Source organism: Lepidochelys kempii, chromosome 1, assembly GCF_965140265.1.
Source record: "Lepidochelys kempii isolate rLepKem1 chromosome 1, rLepKem1.hap2, whole genome shotgun sequence".
Classification (NCBI taxonomy): Eukaryota; Metazoa; Chordata; order Testudines; family Cheloniidae; genus Lepidochelys; species Lepidochelys kempii.
The window spans coordinates 265438709-265461010 of record NC_133256.1 but is presented as its reverse complement, the minus strand read 5'-3'; the positions used below and the strand labels follow the sequence as shown (position 1 = coordinate 265461010).

At 42.5% G+C, this 22302-nt stretch overlaps 1 protein-coding gene across 12 annotated transcripts in view; it reads right to left on the bottom strand.

The window, feature by feature from the left end:
- ANKS1B (ankyrin repeat and sterile alpha motif domain containing 1B) overlaps positions 1-22302 on the bottom strand; it is a 746995-nt gene that overhangs the window by 306391 nt on the left and 418302 nt on the right. For all 12 annotated transcript variants that reach the window (XM_073327431.1, XM_073327436.1, XM_073327427.1 and 9 more), the window contains one exon: positions 405-511. In XM_073327431.1, coding sequence (XP_073183532.1) covers positions 405-511 — 107 coding nt within the window. The remainder of the gene's footprint in view (positions 1-404; positions 512-22302) is intronic.

The following is a 22302-nucleotide window of genomic DNA, read 5'->3' as shown; positions in this document are numbered from 1 at the left end:
CATGTGATGTGCTACAGATAGGGGTGTGGCCAAACCTTTACATACGGGGGAATTGCCCCCTCCCAATGATGGTGTACAAGTATTATGCATTTCTACTTTTTTTAAAACCTGGAGATTGATATGGGGGTGGGAGAGAACCTTAACCCCCAACTTCTCCTTGGCCATGTCCCTGGCTATAGATATTATTTCATAACATGCATATTTTGGAAGTTTATCCTGAGAACACCTTACATATTGATTCAGCTGTATGCAGGAAACTGAAACACTACCAGATTTCAATGCAAAGCAGAATAGTTCTAAGCTATTTAAAATCACATAAGAAACACAGAGATACAGACAATAAAAAAAAAACAACAACAACAGCTACAGTGCCTATACACAGCAATACAGAGAAGGATTCTTACCATAAATTGCACATTGTCAAATCCATTAGCCAGCAAGTGGTTCTCATACTGAGGTAGCCCAATATTTTCCAACCATTGTCCCACTGTCTGGACAGGGCATCTGGGTCCTGTAAGGGGGTGAAGAGGGAGGCGTTTAAGCAATGAGTAGCCATCCACTGGATAGTAGCGGTAGTCCTGGGCTGAGAGGTGGCATTGCCACATCATGTTCCTGGAAAAGTTGCTATCAAAGGAGCCCGCCAGCTTGACAGATTAATGATTTCAGCAAGGAAGAAAGTCAGAAGTAAAACATAGTTTACAGGGCAGTCTATAGAGTAAGATCTGATCCTAGCTCAACATTTCTTAGTTATTCTTTACTATAGACCATAACGTCATACAGTGAAAAAAAAAGACATATCAAGCTGTCAGCTAAGCTGTTTGCCGTTATATGTGATTGTTGGAATACTCCACAATGAGCAATGCACTGCCAGCAGCAAGAATTCTTTTTATCAAGTACTCCTACACTCATCAGTATGCAGCTCCATGCTTCTTGCTCCCCCTCGCTCGCTCCCCTTCATTACCCAGCCTAGGCTACACCTCGCATTTTCAATAATAGCCATCAGATAAGGCAGATTTTTTTTGTCTGCAAGCTGTAAGCTTGCTGCTGCTGCTTCCTCCTACACACTCATCCAAGTGTCAATCTTGAATGATGAGAGCAGTCAAAACAAATGCAGAAAATAGAAAGATTCAAAGCAAACTAAAGCTCTTAAATCTGAATCGAATCTTCATACCAGTTACGCATTACCGATCTGTTTGTTGTAGATTTTTTACGTTTCAAAAGACATCAGGAAATGCAAAGCATTAACCATAGTCTATAGCATGGTTTACTACATGTTCTCTTTTAAATACATCATAAATACTGGTCTGTAGATCAACTTACATTATTCTGAAAATAATCATTCCTTTTCTTTAATGAACCAACAACAAATGAATACATTTTAGAATGTTTTTCCTGTAACCCTCCACAGGACATAAACTGTGCAACAACCTTTTAGTCAAAATAATTAGTTTACTATCTCCAGGATTTTCAACCGTAAAATATTATTAGACACAACAAAACCTTCATTCTAGCCTATTTATGATTCAACATGAAAAGGTTACCATTTCAAATTAACAGTTAAAGGGATATTTTTAGCAAAGTAAAATGGAAAGTACAGATCCTTTCTCAAAAAATCAATGTTGAATGATAACAGATATAAGTCTCAATGAAAGGCAAAGAGGTTGTGTATTCTCCCTTAATATACAAGGGAAAAGTCAAAGACACAAATGATAAATTGGACTCTCAAGAACTACATAATTCAAGTGCTTAGACTTTGGCTTTCCTCCTTTCATAGAACTTTGACCTAACCAGATGCATTATTTAAATCCAATAATTTTTGCCAGTGGGCTAGCTTTCTATTACTTTGGATGACTGTGTTAGGTTTTGTTATAAATTACTTTTACTAAACCTAATATTAAACCAAAATGTTTTCATGGCATACACACACACAAACAAAATCAATGCAAATAGTTTGAATTTAAACATTCCCCTGCAACATTTGCAAACTAAATGTTGCAGCACTTTGCTTATGTATGAGAATCAGAAAGTACGATGAACTAAAGCTCCAACTCAGCATCCAGTGAAGTCAATGGGAAGACTCCCATTGATTACAAAGGGCACCCTCAAACTTCCAGTCCTGAGACAGATATACTGGTGCTAACACCTATGTTCATACAGAGTTGCATTGAAAACAATGGTTCACCTTACTTCCTCTGGCTTTGCACATGAATAACTTTATTGACTCCAAAGATGTTACGGCTGATTCACAACGGTGTAAGTCAGAACAGAGTCAGGAACAGGAGCAATATGCACAGGCATAAGCATTTGAACCAATGCATTAATTTGCCAGATCATGACCAAATCTAATTTCATCATCCAAGCTTAATTAAATGCTAAAGTAAGCTATGCCATGTGTATTAAAAAATTGGTTAGATTTTAACATCTCTGAATTTTAATGGTTAAAGGTGTTGTTACTTACACAATCCAATAAAAAGTGTGTTTAAACCAATGACTTTTCATTTGACAAGTTTCACTTCTGGACCCATTCAAATTTTCAAGGTACGATATCTCATGCCCTTCCAGAGCTACAAACACAACAGAAAATCCCCTTTCTCTCCATGATATACAGCATTTGCATCTAGCAATAATGATGTCAGACTGATTTATTCTGAACTAGTTTACTCAGAGAAATTTCTTCTGATTTCTTTCTCTAAGATCTCTTTAGCTGGACTCCTGGCACTAATGCTGCTGGGAGAAACACAAAAATAGTACAAACAACAATTTTTATAATTCTTAATAGAAGTCCTGATATTACTGTGAATGTATTTCTCAAAATATATGATAGTAATTGCACTATTGGGCAGGACTAAACTTGGTTATTTTAATTTTTGCTGTATTTGTATAGAAATTGCTGGCAAAAATCTTTTTTTTTGTCTGTCTTACTTTTTGTGGAAGAAGCAAAACAATAAAATTTAGTTTTTATATTTTGCATACATGTAGTTCTAGTTATGACCTAGGAAATATAAATAAAGGCCTTTGGAGTTCAAGTTATTTAAAGAAATTGTTGTCATTATCCACATGGCCATTATGCAACATTGATACCAATTTTGCAGTGGAAGGTGTACATTAGTGTACTACTTGTGCTCAGAGCACTGCACAAAGGAACCATAGAGAGACTCACACAAACAGTCCATGTCCATTGTGTGTGCTGCCTGGAGTGCTAGAGAGATCTACAGTGGTGCAGGTAGATTTTACAGCTTGTCTCTGGGGTTGCTGCTTTATCTTACACCCTTCAGTTACTGACTTCTGGACATTTGCAAGTCCATAGTTTAGGTTTACTGGGACTTTCTCACTGAGCAGACCCTCTTTTTCACTAGCCATGCCTCATTTTCCCATTACCTGCCTTCTCCTTCTTCTGTAACAGAAGCTATTGCCTTGACTACACTAGAAAAGTTGATCAGTTTAACTAAACAGATTTTAAAACTGGCCTAGTTACACTGGTGCAAATCCCTAATCTAGACACACTTAACCCTTGCTCATATCAATTTAAACTAAATTGGTAATTTAATAACACAAACTAAATTGATATAAGTGAGGGTTTAACTGGTTTCAATGTGTCTTCATTAGGGGTTTGCACTACTTTAACTAAATCAATTTTTAAATCAATGTCCTTGAACCAGGGGACTCTCTTAGTATAGATAAAACCTATGACTCATTTTGCAGTACTGCAGAATGTCAAATCAGTGCATCTTTGCCACATCCATCTGTTTCCTGACTATCTTGCACCTCATGACTAATTTACATTGCTCGATATGTTCCTGATCCTGCAACCAGCCCTGTCCAGGTACAGGGTCCACCAAGAGACTTAACTGCTGGACTGAGGTCATCACAGAATTTTGCACTATGTCTTCCTCCTGAAAACTTGTGGAAATATCTCTGGCCCAGATCTATAAAGGGGCTTAAGCATTTAAGTGCCTACTAAATCAATGGAACAACATGGTAATCCACAAAGCCTGAGTTAGGTGCCTAGGTTTCCTATACAATGAATTGGGAGAGATGGGAACCTAAGAATAGGATCCACAAAAGGTAGCATGCTAGGCAGGGAACCACCTATATTAGCAAATGGGAGAGGCCAACGAGAGGTGCATACACTGGGCCCCACCCCATCACAGATATAGGTGCCTAAGTCCAGGCTGCAGGCAGGAGCCTATTTCTGCTAGTGATCCACACCAGGAAGCCCTCTCCTGGAGCCCAGTGGCTTAGGCACTTAAGTCATTTCTTGTGAAGAGTTAGGCGCCTGCCTCATTCTACACAAATCAGATGAAGGAGGTGGTGCTGGTCATGCCCACCTAATAATTATTAGCTGAGTGGTTAGAGCACTCACCTGGGTTATGGAAGACCAGGGTTCAATTCCCCCTTCTGGTTGATGGGTAGAAAGAATCTGAACAGGCACCACTCAGGAGAGCACCCTAACCACTGAACTATGGGATATTCTGACATGGGATTCACTCAATCTGCCCTGTTCCATTAAGAAGTCCATTAATAAGACTAATTAAAAAGTCACTGGAACAGGAGGACTGGACCTTGAGTCTCCCACCTCCCAGGTGGATGCCTGGTGGAACCACTGGACTGTAGAGTCACGCTCTTGTTCTGGCTCAATTACTTTTTAGTTATTTAATCCAAAGTGGAAGAGCTTTAACAGGAGAGACTGTGGGAGCCCCACGTCAGAATATCCCAAAGCTCAGTGGTTAGAGCACTCTCCTGAGATGTAAAACACCCCTATTCAATTTTTTTCTCCCTATCAGGCAGAGAGGATAATTGAACCTAGATCTCCCACATCCCAGGTGAGGGCTCTAACCACTGGGCTAAAATGTATAAAGTGGGTAGTGGCGGCTGCTGCTCCTTCTGCAGTTGCCAGATTTTAAACAGAGCCAATCTAGTAGGGGTGATCAGAAGATGCTTAGCAGATTAGGCCACATGGGAGAGAGAGGTGCTCCTCCACCCATCTTCCCCCTGTTTGTGGACTCCTCTGGGGCTTAGGTAGGAGATATGTGGCCAGATCCCTGGAGGGAGGCTGTGGCATGCATGCTTGGAGGCAGAAACATAGGTACCTAGGTAACTTTTATTGCAAAAATTTAGTTGCTGAGCAGGGGTGAAAGTAAAATTGAACTCTTACCAGTACGGGGCCACTCTGGACCCCCTGGAAGGGGCGCGGCTGGAGTCAGCATCCCCCAGCCAGCCCATCTGCATTGCCTGGCCCGTGCTGCCTGGGGCTACCGCGGCAGTGGCGGCCGGAGCCCTGAGCCCTTTTAAATCGCAGCCCCAGGGCAGCTACTTCTTTTGCCATCCCCGTTGGTGGCCGGGGGGGGAAGGGGCAATGACATTAAAGCGCTGCTGCAGCAGCGCTTTAACATCGCTGCCCGTTTTGTGCCCCCCATCGGCAGCACTGTCGGGTCATTGCCATCCCTTTTATTCCCCCACCATCGGCGGCCCTACTGGAAGGGACCTGGCAGGGCTGCCGATGGGGGGCGCAAAAGGGGCAGCGATGTTAAAGCTGCCACAGCAGTGTTTTAAGGAGGGTCCTTAAAGTGCCACGGCAGCGCTTTACAGTCAGCGGTATGGGCTGATACTGGCGGCTACTTTTTACCGGTACGCCGTACTGGCCCGTACCGCCTTACTTTCACCCCTGTTGCTGAGTGAGTTTAGATGCCTACATGCTTACGCAGCAGGTGAGTGGGAGTTCTGTGGATTGGAGTGGTGCCTAAAACTGGGACTTTGGTGCCTAAGTCTAGGGTTTAGGTGCCCTAGACTTTGTGGATCTGGGGCTCTCTCTCTAGTTTGCTGGAATGGGGCTCTGGTAAAGGTTGTGCCTGAAGGCGTTAAGAGGTGACAACAGCCACTGTACATAAAATGCTTCCCTTACAGCCATGCAGATATCCAGATAGAATTAATACTGATCTTAGCAGCACTGAGTAATATTCTATGCCCTTACCCCTTCTTGAGGAGGGGAATATAGTACACATATGGGCAGAAAATCCAATGACAACACAACTCCTAAGAGGGGAGAGTAGTAGGCCACATGAGGGTAACATAAGGCCCAATATAGAGTAATTAACTAGTTTTCATTACATTTTGCTTACAGGGAGCTTTCTGTGTACAACCAATATACACTGACATTCAGAGAAATGGCATTAGTCCTAAATTTCCAGTATTTTTGTTGGTAGTATATATTTATTAAAATGTATATTAATTTTTTGCATCATACAGATTAATTACCACTTTTCTAAATTTAAAAAGCAATAGCTGATTAAACATTTCACAATATAAAGAACCCAAAATAGAAAAATCAATTCAATTGTTAAAAAATGACAATTACTTTTCTGTACTGTAACTGTTATTCTTTGAGAGGTCGGTGCAGATGTGTATTTCACTCAGGTGTGTACGCAATGAGCATATCAAAGCCAGAGAACTTTGCCTAGCTATACCCACAGTGGTGGTGCTTATGCCCTGGGGCCCTTAGCCGTTCCCCTAGATATTTAAGGGCAGTGCTGAAACACTTCAGTTCCTTTGTACTGAACATCAAGAATTGAGACACTGATGCGGTGAAGGGAGGGTGGATTGTGGAATAGATGTCTGCACCCACATCTTGAAGAACAATAGTTATCGTGCAGGTGCATAATCGTCTCTTCTTTGTGTGGTTGCAGATGTATACTCCACTCAGGTGACTCACAGGCAGTATCAGAAGGAGGTGGAACTCAGAGTCTACTTAAAGATTGATTACAAGACTCGAACTCATAAAAACTAGTAGGGCCCGAATGAACTCAATTTTTTTGAGTTGGTATTAACATCAACTTCCCGTTGTCCGAGCTCAGGCCCAGATGATTGAAAAGGCATAATGTGAACTGAATGTGTAAAAGGATTTTTTTTTTTACTTGCCCCTCACTAAACAATCGTCTAGGTACAGGAAGACGTGAATTCCTCTCTTCCTGAAATACGTAGTCACTGCCACCGTTGGTAAAAACTCAAGGAGCCCAGGAGAGGCCAAAGGGAAGCACAGTGTACTGATAATATTGACTTGCCAGGACAAATCTTAGAAATTTACTGTGACTTGGGAAAAATTGCTACATGGAAGTAAGCATCCTGAAGATCCAGGGCAGCAAGCTAGTTATTGTTACTTAATTGAGGAAGAATCATCGCTAGAGTGACCATATGGAATCTCACATATTTGATGTATTTGTTGAGTCTGCGAAGAAACTGAGAATAGGTCTCATTCTCCCTTAGATTTGGGAACCAGGAATAGACTTTCTTCCCTCAGTGCTGCAGAGGGATCTCCTTGACAGCTCCAGAAGCACACACGGTCTGGACCTGCTGAAGGATAAATGGCTTGTGAAAAGAAAAGAAGTAATTGTGGCACCTTAGAGACTAACAAATTTATTTGAGCAAAGCTTTCATGAGCTACAGCTTTACATGAGCTTCATCGGATGCCGATGAAGTGAGCTGTAGCTCACGAAAGCTTATGCTCAAATAATTTGTTAGTCTCTAAGGTGCCACAAGTACTCCTTTTCTTTTTGCGAATACAGACTAACACGGCTGCTACTCTGAAACCTGGCTTGTGAGAGGGATCCCTGAAGAGAGATGGGGTAAGAGGGATGAGAAGGGGAGATTGGATGGCATAACTTGATCTCACGGTGCTTAGGACCCATTTGTCCATGGTTACTGAGTCCCAAGCACTGGAAAAGCAAGACAGCCTGTCCTGGAACTGAAACAGGGATGGAGAGGTCACAACTGGACTGCTGTCCTGGACATACAAGTCAAAATGGCTGCTTCCTTAGCACTGGAGAAGAGTGAAATGGTTGGTTGAAATTGGGCCCAGAAGCTCTCCTCCTTTGTGACCTATGAGCCTTCCTGGAAAAAGAAGGAGGGTGCGGGGCAATGCAAGCTCCTATGGGAGAGAGACTCATATATGAGAGGATCAATCTGGACCATCACAGTAGGAATGACCTCAGCCTGTGCTTGTAATAGAGGTAAAACTCAGGAAGAGAAACGGCAGTCAAAATTAGCAACATAGCCCTGGACTGCATTGAAAAATGGGATCTTCCAGACTGGGAAACATCTCAGTAATTCCAAGGCGACTGCTGGGCATAGGGATAAGGCATTGGTGGCCAGGAGGGACTAAGCCTGGGACCCCTGTTTTTAATTCACGAAAGATGCCAATCTTGTACCGATGGTGATCAGAGGATGGTTTTCAGGACTTCTGAGAATGGAAAGGAGAAAGATGTCTACGAACTCTATCTTGATGAGCCCTGGAAGTTGCCTGATGGCAGTAGAGGAGTTGCTCCTAATGCGGCAAGCAAGCAATCAACCTCATCTCAAAATCAGTAAGGAGATGGCATCAGTACCAAGGATGAAGGAGCTGTTGGTGTCTTCAGTACTCAAAGAGGCATCACAGTTCCACTGGGTACTGGTGCAAATGACAGTCCCAGAGCAGAAGTTAGTAATGAACCCAAAGATGAGGTGTGCCACAAAGACATCATCAGTACCAAAGACAGCATCTACACTGATGGGCCCCTTGGTACCGAAAAGGATGCTGACCACAATTCTGAATCTGAGTCTTAGGTGGAATCGAATATGGTGCTGACAAAGACAACTATGTGACCAAATCAGACAGTGCCAAGGGTCCATCACAAGAAGCAGGAGCAGCCCTGGCTTCCAAATGCTTCTGAATTATTGGGGAAGCAGGAACTAACCAATTAGTACAACTAGACCTAAGAGTACTACTAAAGCCCCAGCAAAAACTGAGATAAGCAGCAAAGGTAAACTACAATACTGAATGCTCCAAATTTGGTTGCAGGTGGTGAGAAGAAACTGAGGGGGATTGGAGTGGCACCACCCTTAAGTAGCCAGGGAAGGGGCTAAGGGCCACAGGGAGGGAGCACTGCCTCTACAGGTACTGCTAGACAAAGGTCTCTAGCTTCAGTGCCCTGGGCATGTGCACATCTCATGGGAATATACATCTGCAACCACACAAAAAATGAATAAATGATCCCGATAAATAAAGTCACTCTCAAGGCTAATTTGACATTCCTTCATAGTCTTAATCATGGGAACTCTGAACTCTGGAGAGGGTGACCAAGTTAGACTTAATTGTGTTTTGTTCTCTTTCTAATATAAGGGAGAAATGCCATCTTTATATGGCTAAACTAACCCTGGACAAATCTATTCTCCAACTCACATTTAGTGAGTTAAAAAAAAATCACCAATGGTGACTGCTGTACATATAAACACAGTCTTAGGAGTGGTGAGGTCCTCTCTTCTAGAGACCTTCTAGGGTTAATAAAAATCAATGTTTTTTAAAAACAAATATTTAAAAAATTGGATTAAAAAATTAAATACAGGGGTTTTTTTTAAATAAACCTATTAAAATTAAATTTGAAATCAGGCATTTATATAGGTTATCAGATTTGTTATAATCTATACAATAATTTAAACTAAACACAAAAAATAGTATTAAGCAGTACATGTTTGCTGTCAAGTTTTAAAGAAAGTCCAACCACTAAACTGGTGGAAGTCATGGGCTAAGCACCTGGAACCAGAGTTAGTTGAAGTGTTAAACCAGCTGTCAAGGTTCCTTCCCCACTCTGAACTCTAGGGTACAGATGTGGGGACCTGCATGAAAGACCCCATATGCTTATTTTTACCAGCTTAGGTTAAAAACTTCCCCAAAGTACAAACTTTGCCTTGGCCTTGAACCGTATGCTGCCACCACCAAGCGTGTTAAACAAGAACAGAGAAAGAGTCCACTTGGAGATGTCTTCCCCCAAAATAACCCCCAAAGCCCTACATCCCCTTTCCTGGGGAAGGCTTGATAAAAATCCTCACCAATTTGTACAGGTGAAAATAGACCCAAACACTTGGTTTTGCCTCTGGCCAGGAGGGATTGTATAGCACTGTACAGAGAAAGGTGGTTACCCATCTCTTAGCACAGGGTCAGACATGAGTGTCGCTTTAAGATGGTTAAAGGCCTTCTGACACTCTTCAGTCCACTGAACTGCATTTGGCTGTTTCTTTTTGGTTAGGTCTGTCAGTGGGGCAGTGATTTGGCTGTATTGCAGTACAAATCGCCTGTAATAACCGGCCAAACCTAAGAAGGATTGGGCCTGTTTCTTTGACTTTGGGACAGGCCACTTTTGGATAGCATCCACTTTGGTCTGTAGGGGGTTGATAGTTCCTTGACCCACCTGGTGTCCAAGGTAAGTCATTCTGTTTAGGCCTATTTGACACTTCTTAGCCTTTGACACTTCCTGCCTCCCTTATGCGCTCGAAGACTTTTTGTAGATGTTCCAGGTGTTCTGCCCAGGAATCCGAAAATATGGCCACATCATCAAGGTAGGCGACTGTATTTTCTCCCAGTCCCGCTAGGAGACCATCTACAAGTTTTCGGAAGGTGGCGGGTGCATTCCGCAGCCTGAAAGGGAGCACATTAAATTCATACAGTCCGACGTGTGTGGTGAAGGCTGACCTTTCCTTGGTGGATTCATCTAGTGGTACCTGCCAGTACCCAAGGCAGGCCCTTTCGAAGTTTTCTAAGAAGGCCTCGGTATCATCGCCTGCCTTGTAGGTGGGGAAATTTCAGGGATGTGAAGTGGTACCTGGAGAAGGATTGCTAGGGTTTGTTGATATATTCTGCTGAGCCGTTGCCATCTCTATCTCCAGTGCATGCTTCCTCTCTTTTTCCCTTGCCTCCATAGCTCTCCTGTGGGCAGCCTCCTGAGCTTTTTCTGCCTCCACAGCTCTCTTGTGGACAGCCTCCTGGGCCTTTTCTGCCTCTTTCTCTGCCTCCATATCTCTCTGGTGTTCCTTTTCTTTCTCTTTTGCTTCCAGTCTGGTTAACCCCAGTTTGTGTTGTGCCTTGGTTTGGGTCATCCTAGCCTCTCTGTTTTTAACTAACTTTACTAGCTTGTAAAATTTTGCTGTGCTGTAACGTGATACCTATGTTCTCTGAGAGCTATTCTCAGCCTACAGAAAAATCCTTTTTTAAAAAAACATAACACCTCTGTTTCCAGGCAAATAGCTAGAAAATCCTCTAACTACTCTCAACTTGGAAAAAAAACCCAACCTCTTCAGGTCTGTGAAAAACTTGTGAATTTCCCTGCAGGAGGTTAACTACCCTGCCTTTAGGTAGAGAAAACTCCAGCTGAAAAAAGAAAAATACCTTTGTAAAAAACTAACACCTCTGTCTACAGGCAATTAGACAGAAAACCCTCTAGCTGCTCTCACCTTAAAAAAAACAAACAACCTCTTCAGGTCTGTGCTTTTGGTTCAAAATGATCTCTGGTTCAAAATGATCCCACCGCTCTGCCACCATGTCAAGGTTCCTTCCCCACTCTGAACTCTAGGGTACAGATGTGGGGACCTGCATGAAAGACCCCATATGATTATATTTACCAGTTTAGGTTAAAAACTTCCCAAGGTACAAATTTTGCCTTGGCCTTGAATAGTATGCGGCCACCACCAAGAGTGTTAAACAAAGAACAGGGAAAGAGCCCACTTGGAGATGTCTTCCCCCAAAATATCCCCCCAAGCCGTACACCCCCTTTTCCTGGGGAAGGCTTGATAAAAATCCTCACCAATTTGTACAGGTGAACATAGACCCAAACCTTTGGATCTTAAGAACAATGAAAAATCAATCAGGTTCTTAAAAGAAGAATTTTAATTAAAGAAAAGGTAAAAGAATCACCTCTGTAAAATCAGGATGGTAAATACCTTACAGGGTAATCAGATTCAAAACAGATAATCCTTCTAGGCAAAACCTTAAGTAATAAAAAGACACAAAAACAGGAATATACATTCCATTCAGCACAGCTTATATTACTAGCCATTAAACAAAAGGAAATCTAACGCATTTCTAGCTAGATTACTTACTAACTAACAGAAGTTCTGAGACTGCATTCCTGATCTGTTCCCATCAAAAGCATCACACAGACAGATGAACCCTTGTCCCCCCCCCGTCCCCGTCCCTTCCCCCCGATTTGAAAGTATCTTGTCTCCTCATTGGTCATTTTGGTCAGGTGCCAGCGAGGTTATCTTAGCTTCTTAACCCTTTACAGGTGAAAGGGTTTTGCCTCTGGCCAGGAGGGATTTTATAGCACTGTATACAGAAAGGTGGTTACCCTTCCTTTTATTTTTACGACACCAGGTTTTGATAGCAGTAGGCTCTTCTGCAGATGCAAAGAGAATATTTTCTTCATTTCAGTTTATTCACCTAGTTCAGTTCAATAATTAGCTCTTTCAAAGCTAAGAAACCAACTGGAAGTTGAAAAAGCAGGAAATTGGGCCTACAAATTTACCCTAATTGTGAGTGAAACAGTAAAGAGTGAGTGAAACTTTATAAAATGTTGCAATGACTTGTAACAACAAATGTTTATGGGAAAACGTGTAAAAGGAAGACAGAAAGACTGAATTAGTCCAAACAAAAAGCCAATTGATATAACTCTCAAGAACTGTGTTAAGATCATGCCTGGTAAACAAGTGAAGTATGGGACTGGAAATCAATGAACCAAAATTGGTGTGTTGGAAATTAGGCCTAATTGGCAGACAAAATAATAAGGGGAGGCTATTCGACCCATCACTCCCTTTTGGGATACTTAATAGAAAAGACCTTTGGGAACAAATGTTAGCAGAAGAGGAAGCTGTCTGAAAACAATGGCTGGCTGGGAGATGGGTGAACAGGAAAAGTACGAGCTTCACCATCATGGTTCCCATCCCCACTGTCTTCTTGGACCCCGAGAATCCAAGGCATCACTGCTGGACCTTCATCATTATAATCTTCAGAGATGTCCTGACTAGACCAGGTGAGAGAGAAAGAGAGACGAACCCACATGGCATCACCATTGCCACTGCTACCTTTATTTGCTTTGGCTAAATCCCAACCACCACCTGGGATATGAGACTCTGTTACCATCCCCCTCCCTCCCATATATCTTTTTGCTTCCCTCACTTTATTTCTTCTTTTTTCTATCCCTCTCTTTTTGCCATCTGATTAAATTAGAGTCTGGCTTTGCTGACCAACACTGCTGTAAGCCTGTGATCAGAGAGACAACTCAGGGTATTCCTATACTGCAATTAAAAATCCTTGGCTGGCCTGTGACCGCTGACTCAGGCTCAGAGGGCTCAGGCGAAAGGGCTGTTTAAATGTGGTGAAGACATTCAGGTGCAGGCTGGACCCTGAGAAGTGAGAGCATCCCAGAACTTGGCCTGCAGCCTGAACCGGAACATCTACACTGCAATGTAACAGCCCCGTAGCCGGAGCCCTGCAAGCCTGAGTCAGCTGGCATGGGCCAACCATGGATTTATAATTGCAGCATTGACATACTCTGCAAGATGTCCTAAATAGACCAATGCTGATATGTATTTACCCGGTCTCAGAGCACCTAATAAGATGAAGTGCCATGCCCATATTTTTCTAGCAGGGATGTTGCAAATGAGAGTGAACGCCAGAGACAGAAGCTGCATTTTCCATCTTTGCTATTTCCTTCTTGCATCTTTTGTGTTTATTGTCTTGTTTTGTCTTCTAGAAAAAACGGGATCAGACTTTAACAGTAGCAGCAATAATTTCAGCTCCAGCAAAGCCCAGCCCAGCCCAACTTTTTCTCTTTTTCTCAAAAAGGACAGTTATGTACCATCCACAAGATTGTCAAAGAGGGAAGGTTCCTTCTAAAAATGCTCTCCAGCTACAAGGAGGGAAACAAAACAAAATGTTGAATGAAAGTCTTACTTAATTACATTTCAAATGCTTTAACTGTATTTCCTTCTTTTCTGTATCTTTAATAAAAGGTTAAAATGATTATTAGTGTGGCAGGCTGAGGTTTCTGTATACCAAACATTCTTTAAAACTATTTAACGATGGACAGTGACTGGGTCATGTTAAAACCTTTTACTCTTTGGGCCCTGTCATAAATATAAAGGGAAGGAGTAACCACCTTTCTGTATACAGTGCTATAAAATCCCTCCTGGCCAGAGGCAAAACCCTTTCACCTGTAAAGGGTTAAGAAGCTAAGACAACCTCGCTGGCACCTGACCCAAAGGACCAATAAGGGAACAAGATACTTTCAAATCTGGGGGGGTGGGGGAAAGGCTTTTGTTTGTGTTCTTTGTTTACGTGTTTGTTCTCTCTTGGGACTGAGAGAGGCCAGACAGAAATCCATCTTCTCCAACCCATCCTAATCCAAGTCTCCAATATTGCAACCAGTATAGGTAAGCCAGGCAAGGCGGATTAGTTTATCTTTTGTTTTATGTGAATTTTCCCTGTGTTAAGAGGCAGGTTTATTCCTGTTTTCTGTAACTTTAAGGTTTTGCCCAGAGGGGGATCCTCTGTGTTTTGAATCTGAATACCCTGTGAAGTATGGTCACCCGCAGCCAGACTAAGCAAGCTTCCACACCTATCCCTGTTCCTGAGCCTTCCACCAGGGCCCCGTCTGTGTTACCAGAGACCCAGATAGAGGTGGTGGAACTGGATCCTCTGCCAACAACTGCAACGGCCGTAGTGGATCCAGTCCCAGAGACCCAGCCAAAGCCAGTTTCCGAACTGAAACTGGCGAAGCAACCAGCACCAGAACCATTGCCAGCACTGAGTCCAGCGCTTGCAACCCCATCTACAGCTCCAACACCAGAGGGCACCACCGAGCCTGCACTGGCAGCAGCAGCAGATGACCCTACACAAGGGGCTCAGCCAGAGCCCGAAATACCCCATAGTGCACCAGTGGAGAGTGGTTCACCATCAACTGAAACAGCCCCATCACCTGCATCACTTCCAGAGGGACCAAGCCCAGGTCCACAATCCATTGAGGAACTGATGTCTCCAGCATCAAGGGAACAGTTCCACGCTGAACAGGAAGCAGATGAAAGCCTCCAGAGACCTTGGACAGAGGCACGGAGCAACCCACCGCCTCTCAACTCTTCTAATCGATCCAGGTTTGTTATAGAAAGAGACAGTTGGTAGTTCCAACTAAGTACCGGGAAAAGCTCTTGAGCTTAGCCCACAATCATCCTAGTGGCCATGCTGGGGTGAACAGGACCAAAGACTGTTTGGGGAGGTCATTCCACTGGGAGGGAATGGGCAAGGATGTTTCTGCCTATGTCCGATCTTGTGAGGTATGCCAAAGAGTGGGAAAACCCCAAGACCAGGTCAAAGCCCCTCTACAGCCACTCCCCATCATTGAAGTTCCATTTCAGCGAGTAGCTGTGGATATTCTGGGTCCTTTTCCGAAAAAGACACCCAGAGGAAAGCAGTACACTCTGACTTTCATGGATTTTGCCACCCGATGGCCGGAAGCAGTAGCTCTAAGCAATACCAAGGCTAAAAGTGTGTACCAGACACTAACAGACATTTTTGCCAGGGTAGGTTGGCCCTCCGACATCCTTACAGATGCAGGAACTAATTTCCTGGCAGGAACTATGGAAAGCCTTTGGGAAGCTCATGGGGTAAATCACTTGGTTGCCATCCCTTACCACCATCAAACAAATGGCATGGTGGAGAAGTTTAATGGAACTTTGGGGGCCATGATATGTAAATTTGTAAATGAGCACTCCAATGATTGGGACCTAGTGTTGCAGCAGTTGCTCTTTATCTACAGAGCTGTACCACATCCCAGTTTAGGGTTTTCACCATTTGAACTTCTATATGGCTGTGAGGTTAAGGGGCCATTACAGTTGGTGAAGCAGCAATGGGAGGGGTTTACTCAAGGAACTAACATTCTGAACTTTGTAACCAACTTACAAACCACCCTCCGAACCTCTTTAGCCCTTGCTAAAGAAAACTTACAAGATGCTCCAAAAGAGCAAAAAGCCTGGTATGATAAACAAGCCAGAGAGCGGTCCTTCAGAGTAGGGGACCAGGTCATGGTCTTAAAGGTGCTCCAGGCCCATAAAATGGAAGCGTCGTGGGAAGGGCCATTCACGGTCCAAGAGCGCCTGGGAGCTGTGAATTATCTCATAAAATTTCCCACCTCCAACCAAAAGCCTAAAGTGTACCATATTAATTCTCTAAAGCCCTTTTATTTGAGAGAATTAAAGGTTTGTCAATTTACAGCCCAGGGAGGAGATGATGCTGAGTGGCCTGAAGGTGTCTACCATGAACGGAAAAGTGATGGTGGTGTGGAAGAGGTGAACCTCTCAATGACCCTTGGGCGTATGCAACGACAGCAGATAAGGAGCTGTGCACTAGGTACGCTCCGACTTTCTCAGCCACCCCAGGACTGACTGAATGGTCATACCACTCCATTGACACACGTAATGCTCACCCAATTAAAGCCCAACCTTACCGGGTGTCTCCTCAAGCTAAAACTGCTATAGAATGGGAGATCCAGGATCTGCTACAGATGGATATAATCCGACCCTCTGGCAGTGCATGGGCATCTCCAGTGGTTCTAGTTCCCAAACCAGATTGGAAGATACGTCTTTTGCATGGACTACCGTAAGTTAAATGCTGTAACTCACCCAGACAACTATCCAATGCCATGCACAGATGAACTATTAGAGAAACTGGGACGGGTCCAGTTCATCTCTACCTTGGATTTAACCAAGGGATACTGGCAGGTACCGCTAGATGAATCCGCCAAGGAAGGATCAGCTTTCATCACACATGTTGGGCTGTATGAATTTAATGTACTCCCTTTCAGGCTGCGGAATGCACCCGCCACCTTCCAAAAACTTGTAGATGGTCGCCTAGCGGGACTGGGAGAATATGCAGTTGCCTACCTTGACGATGTGGCCATATTTTTGGATTCCTGGGCAGAACATCTGGAACATCTACAAAAAGTCTTCAAGCGCATAAGGGAGGCAGGAAGTGTCAAAGGCTAAGAAGTGTCAAATAGGCCTAAACAGAGTGACTTACCTTGGACACCAGGTGGGTCAAGGAACTATCAACCCCCTACAGACCAAAGTGGATGCTATCCAAAAGTGGCCTGTCCCAAAGTCAAAGAAACAGGTCCAATTCTTCTTAGGTTTGGCCGGTTATTACAGGCGATTTGTACTGCAATACAGCCAAATCACTGCCCCACTGACAGACCTAACCAAAAAGAAACAGCCAAATGCAGTTCAGTGGACTGAAGAGTGTCAGAAGGCCTTTAACCATCTTAAAGTGACACTCATGTCTGACCCTGTGCTAAGGGCCCCAGACTTTGACAAACCGTTCCTAGTAACCAGAGATGCATCCACGTGTGGTGTGGGAGCAGTTTTAATGCAGGAAGGACCAAATCAAGAGTTCCATCCTGTCATGTTTCTCAGCAAGAAGCTGTCTGAGAGGGAAAGCCACTGATCAATCAGTGAAAAGGATGTTACGCAATTGTCTACACGCTGGAAAAGCTACGCCCATACATTTGGGGACAACATTTCCACCCGCAAACCAACCGTGCTGCGCTACAATGGCTTCATACCGCCAAGGGAAATAACAAAAAACTTATTCGGTGGAGTTTAGCTCTCCAAGATTTTGGTTTCAACATACAACACATTTCAGGAGCTTATAACAAAGTGGCTGATGCACTCTCCCGTGAAAGTTTCCCAGAATCAACTGGTCCAAATCGTCCTTAAGATGTGGGAAATATTGTTAGTCTTTACACAGTTAGTAGTATATTTAGAGATGCATGTGTCTTATTAACTCTGTTTTATTCTAAAGCTCCAGGAAGAAATCACAGCCAGTGTTTCACCCTATCTGTGATTTGGGGGGCGTGTCATAAATATAAAGGGAAGGGTAACCACCTTTCTGTATAAAGTGCTATAAAATCCCTCCTGGCCAGAGGTAACATCCTGTTACCTGTAAAGGGTTAAGAAGCTCAGCTAACCTGGCTGGCACCTGACCCAAAGGACCAATAAGGGAACAAGATACTTTCAAATCTGGGTGGGGAGGGTGGCGGGAAAGGCTTTTGTTTGTGCGCTTTGTTTACATGTTTGTTCTCTCTTGGGACTGAGAGAGGCCAGACAGAAATCCATTTTCTCCAGCCCATCCTAATCCAAGTCTCCAATATTGCAACCAGTATAGGTAAGCCAGGCAAGGTGGATTAGTTTATCTTTTGTTTTATGTAAATTTTCCCTGAGTTCAGAGGGAGGTTTATTCCTGTTTTCTGTAACTTTAAGGTTTTGCCCAGAGGGGGATCCTCTGTGTTTTGAATCTTAATACCCTGTAAAGTATTTTCCATCCTGATTTTACAGAGGTGATTCTTTTACCTTTTCTTTAATTAAAATTCTTCTTTTAAGAACCTGATTGATTTTTCATTGTTCTTTCGATCCAAGGGTTTGGGTCTGTGTTCACCTGTACAAATTGGTGAGGATTATTATCAAGCCTTCCCCAGGAAACGGGGTGTAGGGCTTGGGGGGATATTTTGGGAAAAGACATCTCCAAGTGGGCTCTTTCCCTGTTCTTTGTGTAAAGCACTTGGTAGTGGCAGCATACTATTCAAGCCCAAGGCAAAGTTTGTACCTTGGGGAAGCTTTTAAGCTAAGCTGGTAAGAATAAGCTTAGGGGGTCTTTCATGCGGGTCCCCACAACTGTACCCTAGGGTTCAGATTGGGGAAGGAACCCTGACAGGCCCATATATTCCATTGAGATTAATACAGCACATCTTCCAAAGTATGAATAAAAACTAGGTGTAAGAGGATGAGATCTACTAGTTCTAAAATCCTGTAGCCACATGGTGACCAGAAACACTCAATTCAATTCACTAACTACAGATAATATTTCTTTTGTTTAATAAAATCAGTTTTTAATGAAAAACTTGTTTTGATGAGGAAAAATTATGTATCCAGCACATTTAAGGCAGTTTATTTAATTTAAAAAACTAAAATGCAGTTTTTGTGCATTTTTAATTGAATTTGAATTACCAGCCAAATAGAGCTAGGTATCTTAAATAAGAAATGCATCATTCATCATTTTCTAACATAATTAAAAAATAAGAATCTGAATAAATATCAGTTAAGCTATATAATTGCTTAAATAAATGTGTACAGATATAGTGTATCATCCTGGTTAGCAAAAAGAAGCACCAAATATAGTGTAAAGATTATAGTTAGTACTAATTCAATACATTTTAATGGTTACCAGCCAATAAGAACCAATCTTTCTTTAGGAAAATAATTAAATAATTAAAAAGCACAAATGCAAAACAATTAAAATCAATGATTTAAATCAATCCATCCTGGGACTTTCTGACCTCCACAGGATGAAGAAATGAGGAATTCCAACTCTCCTTTTTCTTGCAACCCTACATGCATGAGTTGTTAGGATAATTAATCTTTTGGCTAGGAACTAGTTGGATGATTTGTCAAAGTTTGACTGAACTGTACTTTTTTTGAGTTGGCTTTTTTTGTATATATGAACTGCTTTTGTTCAAATATCACTTATCCAAACAACAACTCATCTGAAACTGTTCTTTATCATGTCAATATATATTTGTGACATACATAAACCATTACCAGAAGATTTCGATTGTAAAATCAAACTGTCAAAGGTTAGGAAATGCCAGTTTTAGACTTGTGAGTGCAACGTTAATGCAGCCCCCTTCCTTGACGAAGGTCCTATGGAAAAATAGTATGTAATCCTGCAATACAGGTCAAAATGCATACATACAAAAGGGGTGAATTAAGCATACTTGACAATATCAGATTATCTGATATTTTCCTAACTTTCAAGCACTCGATTTTGCAACCTAAATAATATTATTTCAAATGTAGTTTTTTGTTTGTCATTTCTGAGAGAGAGAGTGTTTTAAGGACAAAGGTAAAATCAAATTCTGTTACCATCGTTCTAACAACAATTTCATCACGCTTCATCAATGGGTTTGAACTCTGAGCCTTCAGCACTGCTACTTCTTGAGGACACTAGCTGACAGTGGGAAGAAGGCTTTTATCCCAGTGTAGTAGGATGGGCTGCTGGCACCATGTGTTGGATCCAGAGAGGTTACAGCGGAAGTGCAGCTCAGCTCTTTCCCCCTTAAACTGGGATTTGGTGGAGGTCATGCCCCATGTTGTTCCCCCAGGGGTTTGAGGCATGGGACACTAGGGTCATGTCTTAATGGAGCCCTAGGTGTAACTTAAAATTCTTCCCCTAAAATTCTTTCTAATAGAAATCCCTGCAGAAGGGCAGCAGCAGCATAACCACCTGCCAACCTTGTGAGAAATCTTCCTTGGGGCACAGGAGGTATAATTTACTCCTTCATGCTCCAGCTTCAGTGAAAGTGAACCATAGTCTTTTCAGAGGAAGAAAGAGATTGTTTCTCAGAAAGTGCTGTGGTAAGGCAGCAATTAAAGCAATACTGAGAATGTTTTTCCTACTGCTTGCATGAGATTCTCAGGAAGTACTTAGGGATAACAGTAACAGTATGCCCACCACCTATGAGTAATTATTGTCATTGCTTCTAACTACTTTTTTTTTTAAAATCCTTCAAATTTAGCATGACAATCTGATTCAAAATGTATTATTTAATTCAGTAAAGCATTTTGAGATACTGTTTTTAGGAAAAGAACATTTTATACTATAGTATATGGCAGCATAAAACATTATAATTAAAACACATTTTTAAAAGCAGGTATTTGTGTGGCTCTGTCCTCAGGAACACTTGTCTTGCAAAGTAGTAGAAGTGGACCATAAAGGAATTTTTTAACAAAATACTCAAAAAAGAATTAAGAGCACCCTTCCTGCACAGGAATGTCTGAAGCAGTGGACCGTGTAGACTGAACTGAGGATTGGGCCAGAAAAAATCTGATGAGGTTCAACAAGGACAAGTGCAGAGTCCTACACTTAGGAAGGAAAAATCCCACGCACCACTACAGGCTGGGGGCTGACTGGCTAAGCAGCAGTTCTAAAGAAAATGACCTGGGGATTACAGTGGAGAAGAAGCTGGATATGAGTCAGCAGTGTGCACTTGTTGCAAAGAAGACCAATGGCATATTGGGCTGTATTCGTAGGATCATTGCCAGCAGAGCGAGGGAAGTGATTACTGTCCTCTATTTGGCACTGGTGAGGCCACACCTGGAGTATTGTGTCCAGTTTTGGTCCCCCCACTACAGAAGGGATGTGGACAAATTGGAGAGAGTCCAGCGGAAGGCAAAGAAAATGATTACGGGCCTGGGGCACATGACTTACGAGGAGAGGCTGAGGGAACTGGGGTTATTTTGTCTGTAGAAGAGAAGAGTGAGGGGGGATTTGATAGCAGCCTTCAACTACCTGAAGGGGGGTTCCAGAGAGGATGGAGCTAGGCTGTTGTCAGTGGTGGCAGATGACAGAACAAGAAGCAGTGGTCTCAAGTTGCAGTGGGGGAGGTCTACGTTGGATATTAGGAAATATTATTTCATTAGGAGGGTGGTGAAGCACTGGAATGGGTTACCTAGGGAGATGGTGGAATCTCTATCCTTAGAGGTTTTTAATGCCCGGCTTGACAAAGCCATGGCTGGGATGATTTACTTGGTGTTGGTCCTGCTTTGAGCAGGGGATTGGACTAGATGACCTCCTGAGGTCTCTTCCAACCCTAATATTCTATGAAAGTTTGCAAGGCCGTAAAATAAATGGTAGCCTTAACATTCAGGAACTTGAGAGCTGCTTACATTTCTAATAAGGTCCAGTGGCACTGGCAGAAAGACCTGTATGACACTGTAGCCAACTTCATGTCTCGAGGTGTTGAATCTTAAATCCATACAAGATGGAATGTTTAGATTTTTTTTTAATGTCATGTCATTTTGGAAGGACACTTTCCTTTTGTCTTATTTTCAGTACCCCTCCTCTTTCTCTTCTTTCAAATGGAATTTTATGCTTCCCTCTCTTCTTTCAGCTATCTCTCCTCATTTGTTTTTACTTCTACCTTCTCAAGTTAACAGCTTTTATCACTGGCTCCTTTCCTGCCATGCCCTAGATTTTTGGTGTCTCATTGCTCACAATATCTATCACATCTATATGTGCCATCTTCCTTTTTCTCTCATCTCCTTTCTTATGCCTTTTTTAGAATTGAGGGGAAAAGGAGTGAGTGAGGTCATTTTTTAAAAAAAATCGCGCTCACTACGTCAAGGCAGCTAATCCACTTCTGAGTTTGTCTAGACTAGGAAAGATAGTCAAGCTTTGGTTGGGTTTTGCTAACATGTTTGAGCTAATCCCAATTTAACCTCACCTTTTTCATAGTGTAGATGCAGGTTATCACATTTAACCTTGATTTAGTTGGTCAAAGTTAACCCTAGGCTCCAAAAGATCAAATCGTGATGAAAAGTTAGTATTTCAAAAATAATAAAAAACAAACATTTTTTTATTTCAAAGCATTTTGTTTTGATTTAGACTTTTAAAAACCT